The sequence below is a fragment of the Euprymna scolopes genome, chromosome 8, assembly GCF_053919585.1.
Source record: "Euprymna scolopes isolate OS-2025 chromosome 8, ASM5391958v1, whole genome shotgun sequence".
Classification (NCBI taxonomy): domain Eukaryota; kingdom Metazoa; phylum Mollusca; class Cephalopoda; order Sepiida; family Sepiolidae; genus Euprymna; species Euprymna scolopes.
Window position 1 is genome coordinate 128,260,839 of NC_136489.1, and position 19,224 is coordinate 128,280,062.

Sequence of the window (19,224 nt, forward strand, 5' to 3'; positions counted from 1 at the left end):
ATGTACCTGGATGTGCTATAGAGAGTGGCGATCCTTTAATGCAATCAGGTGGGTGCTGGCAGACCCTGGGTGTGGTAGTAAGACTTGGCGCTGGCCCACAAGTCCAAATAGACCCAGGCTTGGCCTCAGGAGGACTATGACTGACCCCCCCTCCTCCCCTGACCTGAACCCACTGAACTACTTTGTTTGGTTATGCATTGAAAACCTCATCAACATGACCTCCTACAACACCAAAGGCAGCTTGATCGCCGCCATTCACCGAGCTCTTGCCAGCTTTTGTGAAAAAGGCATGCTCCCAGTTTTGAACCTGTATCGAGGTGGTGATTGAAGCTAAAGACGGCTACATTGAATCAATGTCAGCTCTACTACATAATCAAGTTACCTCGATTGATTTTTTAAATAAATGTTTTAAAGTAAAGCTGTAGTGTTGTTTTCTTTAGGGTGTTCCGCTTTTATATAATCCCGACTAACCTAACAAGCAACAAAATCCCACCTATTCATTGTTGAGGTCCCTCTGCCTTTAAATATTTTTTAAATCCAAGATGTCTGCCTTGCAACGTGCTGTGATAAAAATGTGTTTTTCTACTGTAAAAAAACAAAACAAAAAAACTACTCAATCAAATTAAGTAAATTCAGTTCAAACCGGATACATACAATAAAACCTTTTTTTTTTCGATATTTTCATTTTTTTATGTCTTGATTAAACTGTACAAGTACCATTAATTCTTATGTGACATATTTTTCTAGATCTTATTTTTCATCTCATCTTGGAGGTTTTATGTTTTATGAATGACTAGTTTGGATGCCTGGCATTGCCTGGGTGTTCGGAGGTGTGTGTTGAGCAAAAAAAAAAAAAAATTGATAGTAAGCAGGCATGCTCAAACACGTACGGCGAAGGAGGAAAAAAATGTGAAAAAAAAAAAAAAAAAAAAAAAAAAGAAAGGGACATCTTTGCCGTTGTGTCCACCAGCAAATCAGAAGTGGCAAAGTTTTAAATTAAGGCTAGTAAATCGAAAAGAGGGGATGACTTTCGAAAATATCAGAAAAAAAAAAAAAAAGCGACCCTGTACTTGTAGAAAAGTGCCCAGTTGAGGGTGAAGAAAATGTTTTTAGCCAATTTTTCGATATATTTGCTTCAAAATGATACTGATCTCGTGAAAACCCCGTCGCTTCTGTCGAAAGTTTTAGGCAGACATACAAACATACAGGCGAGATTTATATTATAGATTTTCAACTTATTCGTTCTGTTGCCATTTCGTTTGCGTCACCCACCAGGATCAGGTGGTCATCAACTGATTCCCTCCATGTCTTAACTGACTTACCAGATGGTTTTGGGCCATCAACATGATTGTGGGACACATTTTTGAACATTTCAGATGACTTAGAGGTGGTAACATTACCATACAATTCAGACTTCATTATGCACAGTAAAGTGAGATCGGCAAATTTCTGCATCTGCAGCTAGGATCATACAAAAGTATGGCTGTGAAACGGGGTCAGAGATGAAATGTCTGAATAATATGATTCAAGCTGCGTAACATTCAAACGTTTCATCATTGAATATATATTTCCAGTGACAAGTTTTTTCATATTATTTAGACTTTTGGGGATACTTGAGTGTTATTTTAACACTTCAGTTGATGTAACGTTCAAAATGTTTTAGGTGTATCTTTTGGACATGGAAATTTTCATGGAATTTCAAACGGAACCACAGGGGTAGCATGCTCTCATTCTGTCAACCATGACTAGAACGACTAAGTAATTCAGAATTTTAGTTTGAATGTTGCCTGCACGGAGGAGGTTGAAGGTTCCATTCTCAGTGGAGGTGACAATCAAAATACCATTGAGAATTACATGCCATGGTTGATGGAACGAGAGCATCTACCCTTGTGGATTAAAGAGTTTCATTTGAATTCCATGCAGATTTCAGAGTTCAACATGATACACATGAAGAAGGTCAGAGGTTACATTGATCAAAACAAAAATAACACTCAAGGTGAGAATAGCAGTCTGGAGAATATAAATATAAATAATATAAATTATTATATCCATATCTCCAATTCAGAAACATAAGGTTTTTTTTTTAATTTTATTTTATTAAATAAGCACAAGGTCCAAAACTTTTAAAGCTAATTCTAATGAAAGTTTTGCTAGAATTGGATGTGAATTGGCAGCCATCATTGTATGAAGACTCGGATTCGGAATTACCTTTTGTGGATTACTATTTGCTATTTTGATAACTTTGATATCCCAGCAGAGAAATAATCCAAGCTGATACAGTTTTCTAAATATTTTAAGCATATTATTACCATATTTTATTCTAATTTTATATAACATTGTCTGCTTCGTACCTGCTAACTCTGGTTCCTCGTCAAGTAGCAATCCGACATTTGTAGTCGTCACATCATCAAAGGCACTCTCCTGAAACAGAAGATAATTGAAGAGTTTTTAAATAAATTAAACAAAACAACTACAACCAAAATTTAGCATTGAATTCTACTAACATATCTTCCAAGTATAACCCAGTTTGAGAAACCCTGTTGAGTGATATGAAATAGATTTCAAGCCTTTTTTTTTTTTTTTTTTTATTACACTTTCACCCCAAACAAGGCACGTTGTCACTTTGATGTAGGGGGCTACTATCAAGAACCCGAGTTGCAGGGAATTTAGTAGCAAGATGTCTGTTTACATTACACTAAAGTTTTTTTCAAAGTGCATCTCCCCCAAAACGCAAGCTCACAGAGTGGCATGAGATGGGCCAAATTATTACAATTTTTGTAGACCATATTCTAAAGATAGTATCAGTTGTAATACTACACTGCATCTGTTTTGTCCTCAGTCAGTGAAAGAGAAATTCTTCTAGACTAATGCAATTTTTATTTTTGCCACAATCCAGTCTGCCTTCTTTCGAGAAGCTAGGTTTCTCCAAATTAAGAACTAATCTAGTATCTAACTACCTTCGTAAGGTGGCAAATAAATAAGGACAATTCAGTTTGATAAGGATTAAAAAAACAATTCTAATGAAATTATATGAACAGTTAAAGAAATTTTTTTTTAAACAGACATGTGCCCACTTAGATCAGTATATATATATATATATATATATATATATATATATATATAATTAAATATTTAGAAATCCCAAAATGTTTTCATAAATATTTAGAAATTACAAATTATTGTGATTGCTTCAAATATCAAAAGATTGTTAGGCTAATTTATAAAACTCACTAGGTCTGTCAGTGTGTATTGTCTGTCTCCATTTTTTCAAAGTGCATCTCCTCCAAAATGCAAGCTTACAGAGTGGCATGAGGCAGGTCAAATGATTACAATTTTTGTAGACCATTGTTTTATGGGTTTTTAGCCAATAAAAATAACTGCTAAGGAGTCAAAAGTTTTAAAAGTTAGAACTTGACAAGCGTAAGTTGACTTAAAATTTATTGAATGCACGCGCAGACTTTTATACGTTATAATCTGTTTATTTTTAACTATTTCTTATCAATCTGACAATAGCTCAAATCATAAAAACTAAGGCTGGAGTGCTTTATGTTTTGGTTTTGATTCTAGTTGTCATTTTTATTTTATTATTTTTGAATTCACTATTTATTGAGTACAATATAATAATCGATTGAGAATGGACTCTACAAAATGTGCATAAATTAAAACATCATATTTAAGCATATTTTATGACTGGGCAATGTCGGGCACTCAGCTTGTATCATATGTATCTGTGAGCAGTCACAACTACTGCTTTCAAACAGAAATATGTCCGCAGAGAAATAATCAAAAGCATAGTTTGACTAGCTGATAGTTTTTTGTTTTATTTTAAAAATAATTTAAGCATGCAAAATATTTCTCAGCAGTTCATAAACATAGGTCAACAACAATCAGTGCTTACTGCTGCTTGCAATTTATTAAATTTATTTATTGCGGACTATTATCCTCATCTTTCTTGTTGTTTCACGACGTTTCGGCCAACTATTCCTTTGGCCTTCATCAGGGCCTGTGGCGCAGTGGATAGAGACGTTGAATCTCTACAGTTCTAGGTGAGAATTGTCTGAAGATAGCGGTTTCAATCCTACTCAAAGCAGGCCAGAGGCTTACTTGGCCAAAACGTGGTGAGATGACAACTATGGATGGCATTAATTGCTGAGGATGAAGTTAGGAGATTCAGAGTTCCTATCCTGTCGTGGTTACCATCTGACGAAAGCCAGAGGAATAGTTGGCTGAAACATTGTGAAACAACAACTAAGAAAGATGAGGAGAATGGTCCGCAATAAATAATACTCGTCTTATTAATGAATTCCAATTAAATAATATACAAACTTTTGCCAACCATTACAATGTGATCCATTTTCAAGAGAAAATGTATTTTTTGATAATAACCATGAAATATGTTGGAATTTCAGTACTTGTAGAGTTTAATCAAAACATTAAAAAATGAAAATATCGAAAAAGGTTATATTGTATGTATCCGTTTTGGACTGAGAATCTCCGAAACAAAATTACACTTAATTTAAATAGAGTAGATTTTTTTTACAGCAGAAAAACATGTTTTTATGAGAGCGCAATGAAGTTAGCCATCTTTTAAGTTTTTGAACACGCCACGGGGAGACAACTCAGTTTAAAGCGCCGCTCTCCCTCCCCATCTTTAATACTAGCTTTTCTTCCTAAAAATCGAAACATGACTACCTTTTGCTTAGTATCATAAATTGTTTTTTTTGAACTACTTGATCAAATTAAGTCATATTTTTTTTGGAGAACTTCATTCCATAACGGATATGTACAATATAACCTTTTTTTTCTCAATATTTTCATTTTTTAATGCCTTGATTAAACTGTACAAGTACCAGATATTTCAAACTGAACCGTTTATTTTCTCTCATTAGACGTTCTATAACTCTTAAATATTTAGTGTAGATGTTTTTAATTCTTTCTGAGACTAAAATACCAGTAGGTTAAATTCACTCTGGAATATCTCAGCGGACAATTATATTCACTTGGCTACGTGTCAAGTAAAATAATCTGACAAGCAATATCTAAGAGGGAGGAAATGTGGGATTAGAGAAGTTCATCTCAGTAGATAAAATGAAGTTGGAAATTCTCAAGAGGTAACTAATTAAAAGCAAAATAAAAATGCACACACAGTAAAACAGTTAAAATAATGTAAAAATGGCAGAAATGAAGAGGAAGAATATAATCTGGACATGTCAAATAAATGTATGCAGAATTTATGGAGAAAACTTACAAGTTTGCTTCCAATTGCAGACACAGGTGATTGAAACAGTGTTTCATTAAAAGACTGGAGAAAAAAAAAAAAAGAAAAAAATAGTTTAGAAACAAAAAGGAAAAAATAATAATTGAAAATGTACGAAGACATATACAAGCAACCCTAGTTGAAGTCACTATCCCTAATGATGCTTTACACTTAAATGCACTTAAACAGAGCTGAAAGAAGATAACCAAATAAAAAGGTTTCATGTAATGAACTGGAAACTTAAATCTCTATCATTCCTGTAATCATAGGAGTTAACAGGCTTATGAAAACGAATTTCAAAATCTACTTAGTAAATACACCTGATAAATCAAGTACAAAAGAGATGCAAACAATTGCACTTAATGTAGTAAGCAGTGTCAGTACTATGCCCCCCCCAATTAATTTTTGTAAAAAAAAAAAAAAAAAGAAACAATAATTCTTATAATCTTTAAGCCCGAGACACAATTTAAGCATGGCTACTGTAATATGATGGCCTAGCAACGACTATAATTTAGTCTGGTGACGTCATGAACATCGGTCTGTAGAAATTTGGTGACGTGTCTCATGACTAAACCGGAAGTTGGTTTAAAGTTTTGGAGGGTTAAATAAATTTAAACATGCCGTCGAGATGTATAGTTCCAAAATGCTGAGGTAACTACGAAAATGGACCAAAAGTTAGCGTGTTTTCATTTCCTCCCAAAAAAAAAAGGAAATAATTTACCAGTGGATTAATGTAATAAAAAGAAAGGATTTTACTCCATCTAAATATAGCAGAGTAAGTGTTAAAATGTTTGAGATATTTATAAAAAAAAAAAAAAAAAAAAAAAAAAAAACGCCTTTTTTATTTTTATTTATTTAGAACGTATTTTAAAATAAAAATGAAAGTATGTATATAAAAAATGAATTTTACATGTAATTTAAGTTATGTATTGAAATAATAAATTATTATTTAGAAACTTATTTAAAATGGGGAGTATGGTGAAAATATGTACTTTCACCTAACAATTTAATAAAAGCGATATCGTAAAAATGTAATTCCTTGTTTAAATAATTCTAAATAAGAAAAATCATTTATCTTTTTAGTTCAACTATTTTACTGTGCAATATTTATATCAGCGTGAAATAGATTAAACTTTTTTTAAAAGTTTATGACCGTTTTTGTTATCCCAAAAGCTTATTAATAATTATTTGTGGTAAATGTCGTGGCCCTATAGGTGTCAGAATTTTGGAGATTATACTTCCAAAATAAACTATTAAAATTGTTTAAAAAAATAATAGAAATATTGTTTTTTATTTAAAAAAAAAAAAGTGTTTACAAAATGCCGGCAATAAAAAAATAATATTTCTATTATTTTTTAAACAATTTTAATAGTTTATTTTGGAAGTATATTCCATAAAGAAAATAAACAACCCACTTTAAACGGAGAAATTACAAGTTTTGTATATGTTATTCGCAGTTTTGTGTTAGGGTTGTCAAAAATCCCCCCCCCCCCAATTCTGATACTACTAGTGGCGCTGTAAACGAAAATAACGTTTAAAATTACAGCAAACGAGTAGTTTTCAAGAAAAGAAATGTTAGTTTTAAAAAATGGGGGATCACTTTTCTATAAAAATTTAATGTAAAATGAGCACCCACTTTACGGCCATCGTTTTTTTTTTAAGGGCACTTTCTTTTTAACAAATAAAAGCGAAGAAGAATGAGTATGGCCACCTTTATGTTGGGTGTTGGGAGTCAACGTACAATGAGCACAGTTTAACGTAAAATGAGCGCCCCCTTTTCAAAAAGTATAAACAGAATTTTTGTCGGGGAAAGGGGTTCAACTGTAGGTGCTCATTTTACGTTTAGTTGTGTTCATTCCTACATCAAAGAGGCACTTCGCCTTGTTTGAGGTGAAAATGTAATTTTAAATAAAATTGCTCGTTGCCCATGTAAAAAAAAAAAAAATTAGCCATAAAGTGGGTGGTCGTTTTAGGTTAAATTATCCCCCCCCCCCTTTTTTAACTAACATATCTTTATATCTTGGAAACTACTAGTTTGCCGTAATTTTAAACGTTATTTTCGTTTTCAGCACCCTCGAAAACCTATAAAAGTGGTAATTTAAAAGGATTTTTCGAGGGTGGCCTAATTCTGCCTATTTACCTTTTTTTTTTATTTTATCGTTTTTTGTCATGTAATGTTCTTTTTTTTTGTATTAAGTCAAACATGGTACGATTTTCTTTTAAATTATTTCTTTAGGTATGTGAATTTCATTTTCGACCTGAAGACATACAGCGAGAGGCATCAGCATTTGATGAAAGGACTGGAAAGACAATTAGTGTTAAATTAAAAATTCCTATCTTAAGGATGGTGCTATTCCTCGAATATTACCAAACTGTCCCTCCTATTTATCGTCATCAACCACTTTTAGAGAGTCTCCTAACGCAAAGAAAATGCGTTTAGAAAATTCTGCTCTTAAGCGTGCATTATGTGAAAGTGTTGCTGACGAGTTAGAGTTACGGAAACGTTAAACTTTCCATAATATTGATGATTTAGAAAAAAAATTAATGTTTATAGATAAAAATTATTGGACTTCTATTAGGCAAGACAATACCATCATTATATGCCATATAAAGAGATGCCCATGCCCAAAAATAAAAATGTCTATGGTGATTGAACCAGACTTGGCCGTTAGAGCATTCTGTAGTGATGTGGAAATGAGTGCTATAGGGGAGTATAGAATTCCTAAACATGTAACAGAGGAAAATACTCTGCAGATTTTGATGTAAAACATGAAAAAAATGGACATCGAAGAACAGGAAATGAAAACTTCTAATATAAGTTCTTTATTAAAATTAAATTAATCTTATCAGTTTTGCTATTAGTGCAAGATGAATCATTTAAATATTTTAATGCCATTAAGTTCAAATTAACATAATGACAATGAATAAGGTTAATTATTCGAGTGAAATGATGGTATTTTCTTCCCTATTATATAACTGCTCCCCTAGAGGGTACAGACTGTTAAGAGACACTAAAAATGTAATTTTACCATGCTATTCAACCATTCGAAGATTAACCTTATCAACTTCCATGAATCCTGTCATTGAACAACACGATAACAATTTTCTCATGTATATTAAAAGTTTAAGTTACTAATGCAGAATGACATCGCAGTATCTTTACTTGTTGATGAAATACATCTCAAACCTTATCTTGATTATAAAGGTGGTAATATTGTTGGCTTAGCTAACAACAGCAATGAACCGCCACAAGTGCATTTGCTTTTATGCTTAGCAGTGTATTCTCACAATATAAGGATGCTGTGCATGTTATGCCAACTAAATGTCTTCTAGCTGAGAACTTATTTGACATAATTAAACGTGTAATAATTGGCTTAGAAGATATAGGGTTTAAGGTATTATCTGTAATAACAGATAATAATGCAATAAATAAAAAAGCTATGTCTTTCTTTTGTAGCCTATCAAAACTTTCAATTGTATATCCCCATCCAGTTAGAACGTCTAGCCCTCTTTTCTTCTTATTCGACTTAGTGCATATATTAAAATGCATTAGAAACAATTGGCTTGGCCAAAAAGATGAATGTAAATGCAGGATGTTCCCAAAGTTTTGTTATAATGGAAATCATGAATTAGATAACATCCAAAGTGCTCCATTTTCTAGTTTACATAAACTTTATGCCTTAGAATCTCAATCACTTGTGAAATATTGCTATAAGTTGACTTCAAAAGCTCTTTCTCCGACTACTTTTGAAAGGCAAAATGTTAATTTGGTTTTGCAAATTTTCAACAAATATACTATTCAAGGTTTGCTAATCTTAGGAAAACAGGAATGCTTGCCAAATTATGCAGAAATCGAATAGATACATTCAAATATTTTATATTTGGTGAACAATACTGAATGTGAAAACATCATATAAAGGTTGTTGACTTCGTAATAAATATGCTAATCCACTTACATTAAATAGTGATAATTATACTTTCCTAAATGTGTTCTGTGACTGGTTAGAAACTTGGAATAGCATTCCTGGAAGAATTGGTAAGTTAAAGGAAACATTGCTTTGCACCATACTACTTACGCAATTTTAGAATTTACTAAATATTGTATAAATGTACTGAACATGGTGTATATATTACCAGGAAAGTTTCAGACAGATAACCTTGAGGCAAGGTTTGGTCAGTATCGACAACTTAGTGAAGATCAGTATAATATATCAATACGTCAGGTGTATGAATGTGAAAAAAAAAACTCAGAATGTTGTCAGTTTTAAAATCGAGCTTACCAATTAATAATCGAACTATTGAAGTTAAAAATTTAAAAGAAACTAACTGGGATGAAATGAAAGAGAGCAAGAGTTACATGTTTATAAATTTAACATAGATGTAACAGAAGATGATGTTAATCAATGCAAGGAAGTACTTCCTGTTATATTATACTTAGCAGGTTATTGCTGTCATGCAGTTTTCAAAAAACTGAAATGCAATAGCTTCAAAAATTTAATATCCGGGAGAGAGGCTGTTGAAGAAATAGCTGAATTAAACAGCTACTTTCAGGGTATTAACAGAGGTTCTCTGCTATACCCAAATGATATAACTAATAATTTTGTCTTATATAATTATATAGTTATAAACAAACTTACAAAATGTGATTCTTTTTTACATTCGATTCATCAGAGAAAATTAGCCATGTACATAACTTTAAATATTTTGGTTGATCAAAATTGATTATTTCATGTTGACTCTTGTGATGATGGTCACACTATTCAGCAAATTGAAAAAAATGCTGATATGGAGTTCATCAAATTCCCTTATAAACAATTTTTGTCGCAAAGAGAATGACAATATTAGTAAAAAAAAAAAAAAAATATCAGAAAAAGGAAAATTCAAACTTTTAATTAAATTCTACAACAGATTTTTGAAAAGTTTTAATATTCAATGTTTGAAATATTTCTGCCTTCATAACTTTGTTTATACTAACATTTGTTTGAATTTAATTTTTAACTTATTGTTCGTTATTCAGTTAAACTAACTTATTGTTTGTATTTCAGTTGATTTTTAAAATTTTGTTTTGATTTAAAAAAATATCTATTGTTCGTTTTTATTTATTTCTATTGAATAAACTTCAGTTTCATACAAATCAAATCGTATTCCTTTTTTTTTTTTTTTTTTTTTTAAAACTTTTTAACAACTTTTCTCCCTTTCAATTTGTTTTTTATTATTAATATTTTTATTATTAATATTGGATGAGTTTCAGTACAAAGTATTATGTTTATCTTTTTTAATCCAATTTTGAAGTTTTCTAATGCTTTCTGTAAAAAATGTTCGCTCATTATCGACAGTGTGTTCCACTTATCTTGCTTGCTAGGACCTATGGCGATGACGTCATTTTTCAGCTGACAGGCCATCTATGACGATGGTCACGGTTTAAGCCCGAGACAGTTTAAGTCCAAGACACAGTGCACATATTGTTCCTTTTCTTAAAACCTGTTGTTACCCTTAAGCGCTCTTATTCAGAGCAAAGCATCTCTTCTAGTGTGACTGATTAGAGGTAAGGTAACATTGATCCTGGTAGTAGGTCAATACTTGGAACACAATTGATTGTTGTATTAAATAGCAATGCATGCACAGAGGTGATTGTTTAAAACTAATAACTTTGTGACAGGTTGATAAAGAAAACAAAAATACTAGGTTGACTTTTACAGAAAGAATAGGAATATAAAGGATACAGATTACATGAACAAAATGATATTCTATAACAGTCACAAAACTATTAAACTTGGTGTACAAGAGATCTTATTGCTATTACATTATGGTACATGTTGAAAATTATTTAAATTATCTTAGTCAAATCTAGCCTAAAATCAAAATAATGGAAGCACCTATACTCATGAGAAAAATAGACTGGACCAGTTGATGGGATGGAGTCACATGATAAAATCGATTTTACCTAGCATCAAAATAAGTACGGTAGAACCCCCGGGATATAGTGGCCCTAGGATATGTTTTTTTCAGGTTTCGAGCTGGAATATGTTTTTTCTGCTCCTGGTTATGGTATAAGCCTTGCCTTACAGTGTTTTTTATAATGTTGTTTGATTATATACATGTGCATTGTATACTGTACTGTATTTTGTTACTAATTTTTTTATGCCATATACTGTATACGTAAAAGTGAGTAAAGAAATCAGAAAATATTCACAAAAAAAAAAAAAAAAAAAAAAAAACACACACAGTTCAGTATATTTTTTTACCTGATTAGTGTAAGGAGTTGATCGCTTGATCATTGAACTGGGAAATTTGAATCCACTTTTTGGTGTCACTGAAAGTAAAAGGGAAGAAAAATCATTTATTTTGTTTAGGCAAACTTAAAAATTGTCAAAGGGCTGAAAATTTGCTTCAATCCAGTTTGAATTTTTCAGTTAGTGACATTGATTTCCATCACTTAACGTTATTCCTCAGTGCATCCTTAAACTTTTTTGTAGGTTTATGCTGTGGTCTCTTTCCTATGGAAAACTCACAATAAAGCAGTTGCTTTGGTATTATTCTATCTCATATATATATATATATATATATATATATATATATATATAGTGAATAAATGACAAAAGACTATATTCCAAAGTTCATGATGTTTATCATATTATTTATCCTTTAATTCAGTTGACATTTACAATTCTTGACAGTATCTTTTTGTAGCACAAAATCAATCGCTTAATTATTATATCAACCAGTGAATCTATTATGCCCTTACCTCATCAGAAGAAATAGCAACAATTCAAAATGGTGTAATGGAAACAAGGTATTTACAGCTTCTCTTCCAATTTTCGGATTTTAATCATGTCAAAACGCACTTTATTTCCTTTTGATGGATTGATTGTTGCTATTTCTTCTGATGAGTTAAGAACATAATAGATTCACTGATTGATATAATTAAGTGATTTTTGTGCTACGAAACAGATACTGTCAAGAATTGTAAATGTCAACTGAAAGGAATAAATTATAAGATGGTCAACATCATGAACTTTGGAATATAGTCTTTTGTTATTTATTCACTATATTGCTCTGTAATTACATTGAGTTTCTTAAATAAGGATTGGTATATATTATAAGAAAATATATTTCCACAGAAATATTTTTTTTTTTCATTCACTTTCCCCTCAAACAAAACTGTATAGTTTAGTTAGCACCACCTCTTCATGAATTAGAGCACCTCAAGTGACAGGCATTAACCTCCACCCCTCCCAAAAGGATACTACATGTGATCCTAGCTAAAAGGGCGGATGAAAAATAGGATTGACATTTAATTTACTTCATTTACTCACAATGGCTATTGCGTTGACTACGAAAGGACCGTTGTTGGAATGGTGGTGATTCAGAACTGACTGGAAGACCTGCTGCATCATCTAAAAGTTGAATAGCTGAACAGACATTAAGAAAAACAAAGTATAACATTACAAACAGAATTCTTGAGACTGGAGGGTTTCAGAAGTAACAAAAATGCATTTTATAGACGTACAAGAATCTCTCGACGTTGGATAACATGTAACTATAATCTTATAAATTACATTATTATATGGTGTTTGAGATAAATTTGATAATTTTTTTTTATATTTTCATTTCAGAATTGTTTGCAGTATTCATTAATGATAACAAATAGCCGTTTCTGTCTATTGTTGGAGGGTTTGAGAGTTGAAGACCATAGACAAATTTAAAGCACTGAAATATTGGAAAAGAGCAACCTGTATGATGAGAATTTGTGCCGGATTAAAAAATTCAGAAAAACTTAGCAGCAGCCTAACACTTCTTGAAGGATGTGAGCTGGACATTTATGACAGATGTGGAAGGATCACAGCAGGTACTCTGTCTCCACAGAAAATTTATAAAGAAATAAAAATAAAAGAAGCTATGTATACATGTGCCAAAATTAAGGCAAAACATACAGAGATTAGCAAGAGAAACAGGCATCAGAGTGGTAAGCATGAAGAAATATCTTTGCTACTTCTCATGTAAGTGTTGCAGGAGTCAACTACTAGCGTCCAACGCCTTATGAAAACTAAGGAACTCCTCAACAACATAAATCTCCCAAGGTGAACTGAGGAGGCTTTGATTCTTTCCAGACAATGAAAAACTTTAGCCAACAGCAGTTGTACATCACAGAACAAAAGGTGGCTAGTTTACAGACCATGCATCATGAAGATCAAGTTCCCTTAAACTGTGATGGTTTTTGTATCTACTTCCAATGAAGGTCACGTCATGCCGTCCCACATTTTTTAAAAGAAATTTAAATGATTATACGAAGTCGCTGTCCACTGTTGTCAAGAGCTAGGTAAAGAAAATGGCTGTGGTAAGGTCATATACCAGCTTAATATCACACCTTTGAGAAGGATCAGAACTTTTATGACTTCACCAATCCCAACATTTAACCCTGTTAACTCACTTGATTGCAGCACCATGGACTATTATGTATGGGGCAGAGTTGAAAAAAACCAAGTATATCACCTGCAACACCAAGGACAAGCTAGTTGACAAGATAAAAATTTGCTTAATCATTTCTTGAAGGACATCATGAAGTTAGCAAGTTTTTAGGTTTAGATCCATGTAAAGAGGTTCATGGTGGATGTTCAGGGGAGAGGGTTATACAGGTAATATGTAAGCTTTTTTGACAAATGATTCTCTAAGAATACTCTTTGAATTTTGAGAATAGATCAATAATTAACCAAGATGTGATATTTTCTTTTATTTCAAAAAAAAAAAAAAAAAAAAAAAGTAATTTTGAACAACCTAAATAATTAAAGCAAAGTTAATCAACAATGGTTTTGTTAAAGTTTTTTTTGTTTTTTTTAATTAAACAAAAAAAAAAAAAAAAAAAAAAAATCACATAATACATATAAGCAGCAGCAGCAGCATTCAGCTTCACATCACACCCACCTCCAAGAAAGCCTAGAAGTGACTGAGAACTTCCACATAAAAACCATGGTAGATGTTTAGGGGAACTCCTTTGTATAAGCTGTATTTTGCAAAAGATATTATAGGATATGCATCAGTCTCTTTTTAAAACTTAACAAGATCAACTTTTATTATTGATAATTTGGGACTATATGAATTTCAAGCACTCCAAAATAGGCAACATTTTCATTTATTGTTTGTAAACGAACTTTTTTCTTTGAAGAATAGTAAATTTTTTTTTTTTTTAGTGTGTAACATTTTATTTACAAATTATCTCAAGCAAAAGTAAACAAGATTAAAAAATCCACTGATGATAAAAAAAAAAAAAAAAAAAGGTGTTCATTTGGTCGTTTGTCTATTTTGAGGTGCTTGGAATCCATATGGTCCACAGTTTAATTACACATCCTCAGCCATAATACTTCTACAGATCCTTTAATAATGGAGACTGCCCCCAAATACTTCAAAGCACTTAAAAATATATTGCTATGATAAAAAACTGTATGAAAATAGAGCTGACACTTTGAAAAATGTTATTTTGTAAAGTCAACACCAAATTAGGGATCGAAATTAGCAAAATTTTCAAATTCTATTGAAATCACAATAAATTTCCATTAGAAGGGTATATGATTCTTTTATAATTAAAAAAAAAAATATGTCCTACGTTTACTCATGCTGATATATGGAATCTTTGTTTCTGCATTTTTGAGATGAGGATTAATTATTTATATTATTTGGATTCTTTGAATTACTGTTCTCGTCTTCAGCGCTATTTTCACAATGTTTCGGTCAATGTAATCTCTGATCTTCTTCAGGTGTATCTTACCAAACTAGGAAAGCTTTCTGTCAAACTTGGGGAATCTGTACGGAATTTCTAACAGAAGCCCTTTTTTAATCCATGGGAGCATCATGCTCTCGTTCTACAAGTCATAACCGGATAGAAGTCCTAATTAATTCGTAATTGTATTTTGAGTGTTGATTGTACTGAGGATTGAACCTCCAACATCCAGAACAGTGTCAAAACTGAATTTCACCAAATACTTTATCCATTACACAAGAACCTGCAGCGTAGTGTATAGATTTGTGAAACATGAAAATAACATTCAAGATGAGAACAGTAGTCCGAAGAATCACAAAACGTACATAGAATCTTTACTACAAATTTTATAAAAATTGTCTGCAAAAATACTTTTTAGGGTAGGTGGATGTGTCGTAATAATCTACCAAATCTCTTAGTAATGGACTTAAGTTTAAATGTAAATTATTTTTAGACATTTTAGATTAGATACTCAACATAAATTGTCAAACATGTTTACAGATATGAATTTGATAATTGATGATGCAGTGCACACACAAAAAAAGAAAATACTTGTACAAAACAAGTTGGGGAAAAAAAAAAAAAGTACCAACAATAAAAAGGATACATTTCTGCAGATTGACACGTGTAGAAGGAGTTTTGAACAAGGAAGGCTGTTTTGGTTTTCCAGGAGACAACATCTCTGATAAATTCCTGAAAGAAAAAGATTGAGGAAATGAATTATTTATTTAAGATCATATAAACATCAAAAAAGTACAAAATGATTTAAAAGATTAGTTAAGAACAGTTGAGTTTCAACAAACTTGGCGTCTGTAAGTATACGGATAATAAAACCAGGTTGTTCAGTTTTTCTCCACAAAGTTAGCAGAGTTAGACTTAAAAAATAAGTTTACAACCTTTTTTCTGTAAACAAAAAGTATAACACAACAAAATAACATTTGTAATTTTTTTTTGTATTTTACTAAAAACTATTCTGCCTCATTTTGTGAAGATATTTCTCTTGTCTTTGAGAAATTATTCCAGACTGAGGCTACATTCCAAATATATACGGCACAATCACATGGCACACCGTTTCTCGCTAGATCACTGAAGTTAAGCAATGTTGAGCCTGGCCAGTACCAGATGGGTGACCATTTGGGAAGGCGAGGCGCTGTATGTACTGTAAGTAAAATACCAGGTTAAGAAACTGACATGGTCTATCCTTCTCTTGAGGGTAGATGGGACTCTCGAGCCATGGTAGGTACCCATCTTGTGATAGCGTCATGATAAAAAATAACCTTGATAGTACTGAGAAGGTTTGAATTATACTACAAACTTTTGTAGTGAGTTTAATCTCGGCTGTGGCCGCGCTGGATGGACGTGGATGGGAGGCTACATTAATTTTTATTCCAATTGCCTCATTTTGGGAGGAACAGGATTTTCCCTATGTAAAAATGACCTCAGAAATTTATAACATAATACATTAAAAAAAAAAAAAAAAAACACTTTTGGCCTTCTTAGTGGGATAAATAGATAAATAGAAGGTTGGTTTTCAATGTAGAAAAAACCTACCTCCTCAGAAAGAAACACTCCGGACTAGGACGGAAATTAAAATTACTCCAGTCTAGAACGATTTCTCCATCAATGGCCAAGAAAGATGGAGTGGAACAACATGATCTGTGTTTGTGTATTAAAAAGTTTTGCACCTTACGTTTAAAAAAATAATTATTTAATCCGCCCCCCCTCCCTCACTATCCTGAAATAAAACTTTATATTAAAAATCCAAATTGTGATGAAAAACAAAACTAAGGGATTTTCTCATTTAAAAATTAAAATACATATAAAAAAAATATAAATATTAAATGTAAAATAATTAATCTTTAAAGGAAAAAAAAAATGCTTTTATTCATTAAAATTATAATAATTCAAATATAAATTAAATAATCATAGAGAATGAACTGATACTACACTATGCACATCCATTAAAAGATAATACAATAATGGACATCATTTTTTTTCTTCCTTTTATTTAAAAATGTTGCATCATAAAAACATTGTTTTATGATTTCTTAGCATTTTGGCTAAGATGAAAATGTAATATCTATTCTCAACATCCCAACCACAGACATTTTACTAGAGATAGAACTATTAAGTATGTAAGAAAATACTGCAAATGTAAATTACAGAATATTAATAAAACGATTTATAAAATAAATATGAAAATATGTAATATCAATTATTAAATTTAAAAAATAAATATGCAAATATAATAATATTCATAGTAATAATATTTATAAAATAAATATAGTAATAATAATATTTATAAAATAAATACGCAAATATATAATATTAATAAAACAATTTATAAAATAAATATGCAAATTATGAATACTTAAAATTGTGGGTTTTTACAAATTACTATACATACAATATTTCAAAATACTATGTTGCATCACAAAATTATTTTCGATTCTAATGTCTTTAGGATACATGCACTTATTCATTTATATAAACCAAAAGTACAACTTACGCTGTTGTGAGGCCTGTCCTCTCATGAATTGAACTTTCATCCAATTCCATCTTGGTGTAAGATTATGACAAATACTCAACTGAAAATAAAAAGGCTTATTGCTATGTCAAAAGCAAAGTTTTATTAACTTATAACGGCAGCAAATAGAATCAAAGTTAATATACATTGTAACAGTAATAATTTGCAAAAAAAAAATTTTTTAATCGATAAATTGAGTTTCAGTGCTAATTATTTTTTAAAACAGGTTAAAAATCGGCCGTTCTGTGAATCTCAAATATAAACAAGTGTCTCTAAGACTGCAAAAATATATAATAACGAAATAAATAAAAAATATGAAAATCAAAACATTTCCTGCATAAAATATGCATCAAAATATAATTTTAAAGTTTGTAAAAGTTTTTCTTTTCAATGAGTGATGTATAACTGAAAATAAATGTTAAAAGCATGAAATATTTACAGTTTTTAGAATTGTTTTGTTTTTTTACAGAATAAAAATGCATCAAAAGTTTGTCAACGTAGCAAAATAGAATTTTAAAAACATGAAACAGTTATAGAGGTTTAAGAATAATTTGTTTTTTATAGAAAGATTTCTTTTTCACAGTAAGATTGTATAAACATATCAAAATATTTTTGTCAATGTAGAAAAATATGATTTTAATATAGAAGTTTATTTTATTTATATAATTATTTTAATAATATTGTTTTTTTTTTGTTTTTTCAATAAGTCATTTTCATTGAAATCTTTTTGGAATATAGTGTTTTGCAATTACAAGGAATAGAGTTCCCTTATTTGTTCAAAAAACCCTTCTAAAAGATTGTCTTTAAATTTCTGCAAAGATTTCCACGAACTTTTAGAAAAGTATGAGTTATCGACCCGTTTTTTGGCTGACGAATGCCTTCTATCAGCCGTTCTTGAAACACATTCGCCTCATGTTATTGTTCTACAGAAGAAAAAAAAAGTTATTTCCCTTGGACTAAAAAAAGGGAGAGTTACACCCCCTTGTAAAAAAAAAAGATTCATTATGAACGTTTGGGAGGTAATAAAAAAAAAAAAAAAAAATATTCTTGCATAACAGATTTTAATCATTATGCATCCAGCAACATCTACTTCACCATTTTGCTCTGTAAGTTGAATAAATCTGTTAAAAGATTTCAGCCTCTTATTTTTTATAGTTTAGTAAAATACATATATCATCAAAAGTAACAGTTTTTTTTTCTGTTCATGTATTGGTATTGATTAGAGGCTTAACTTACAGATTGTCACTAAAAATTTTGGAAAGTTATATTATTTTCAAAGTTACTGGCCATATTGGGGTTCTCCCTTTGAGGAAGCCTCTCGTTTTGTTAAAATCCTGGGACTGACTTTCACTCTAGATCTGAAATGGGATACTTATCAAAGCTGTTGCAAAGATTGCGGGAAAGATGATTAGATCATTTCTACTGCTCCAGAAACTATCAGACTCCTGATGCAATACTCTACCAGTATAAGATTTGGATAAGTTCTAAGAGTACTGCTGCCACATCTGAGGTAGTATCACTCGTCTGATTAAAAAATATGACGGAAGTTCCTATTTACTATATTGTTATTCTCATGAAGTTGCTTGACTGAGTTCCAATGTCTGGCTCCTACTTGCAAGACATTAACAGCAAAAACTCCATGTTGCTGTCTTTTCTTCTTCGATGTGCCTAATATCAAACAATTTC

At 31.1% G+C, this 19,224-nt stretch overlaps 1 protein-coding gene across 1 annotated transcript in view; it reads right to left on the minus strand.

The window, feature by feature from the left end:
• Window positions 1-19,224, minus strand: part of LOC145283767 (nuclear pore complex protein Nup107-like) — a 124,046-nt gene that overhangs the window by 91,793 nt on the left and 13,029 nt on the right. The window contains exons 2-7 of the mRNA XM_080132823.1: window positions 17,521-17,599; window positions 15,619-15,704; window positions 12,574-12,669; window positions 11,503-11,570; window positions 5,249-5,302; window positions 2,352-2,421 (exon numbers count right to left, since the gene is read on the minus strand). Coding sequence (XP_079988949.1) covers window positions 2,352-2,421; window positions 5,249-5,302; window positions 11,503-11,570; window positions 12,574-12,669; window positions 15,619-15,704; window positions 17,521-17,570 — 424 coding nt within the window. The 5' untranslated portion in view covers window positions 17,571-17,599. The remainder of the gene's footprint in view (window positions 1-2,351; window positions 2,422-5,248; window positions 5,303-11,502; window positions 11,571-12,573; window positions 12,670-15,618; window positions 15,705-17,520; window positions 17,600-19,224) is intronic.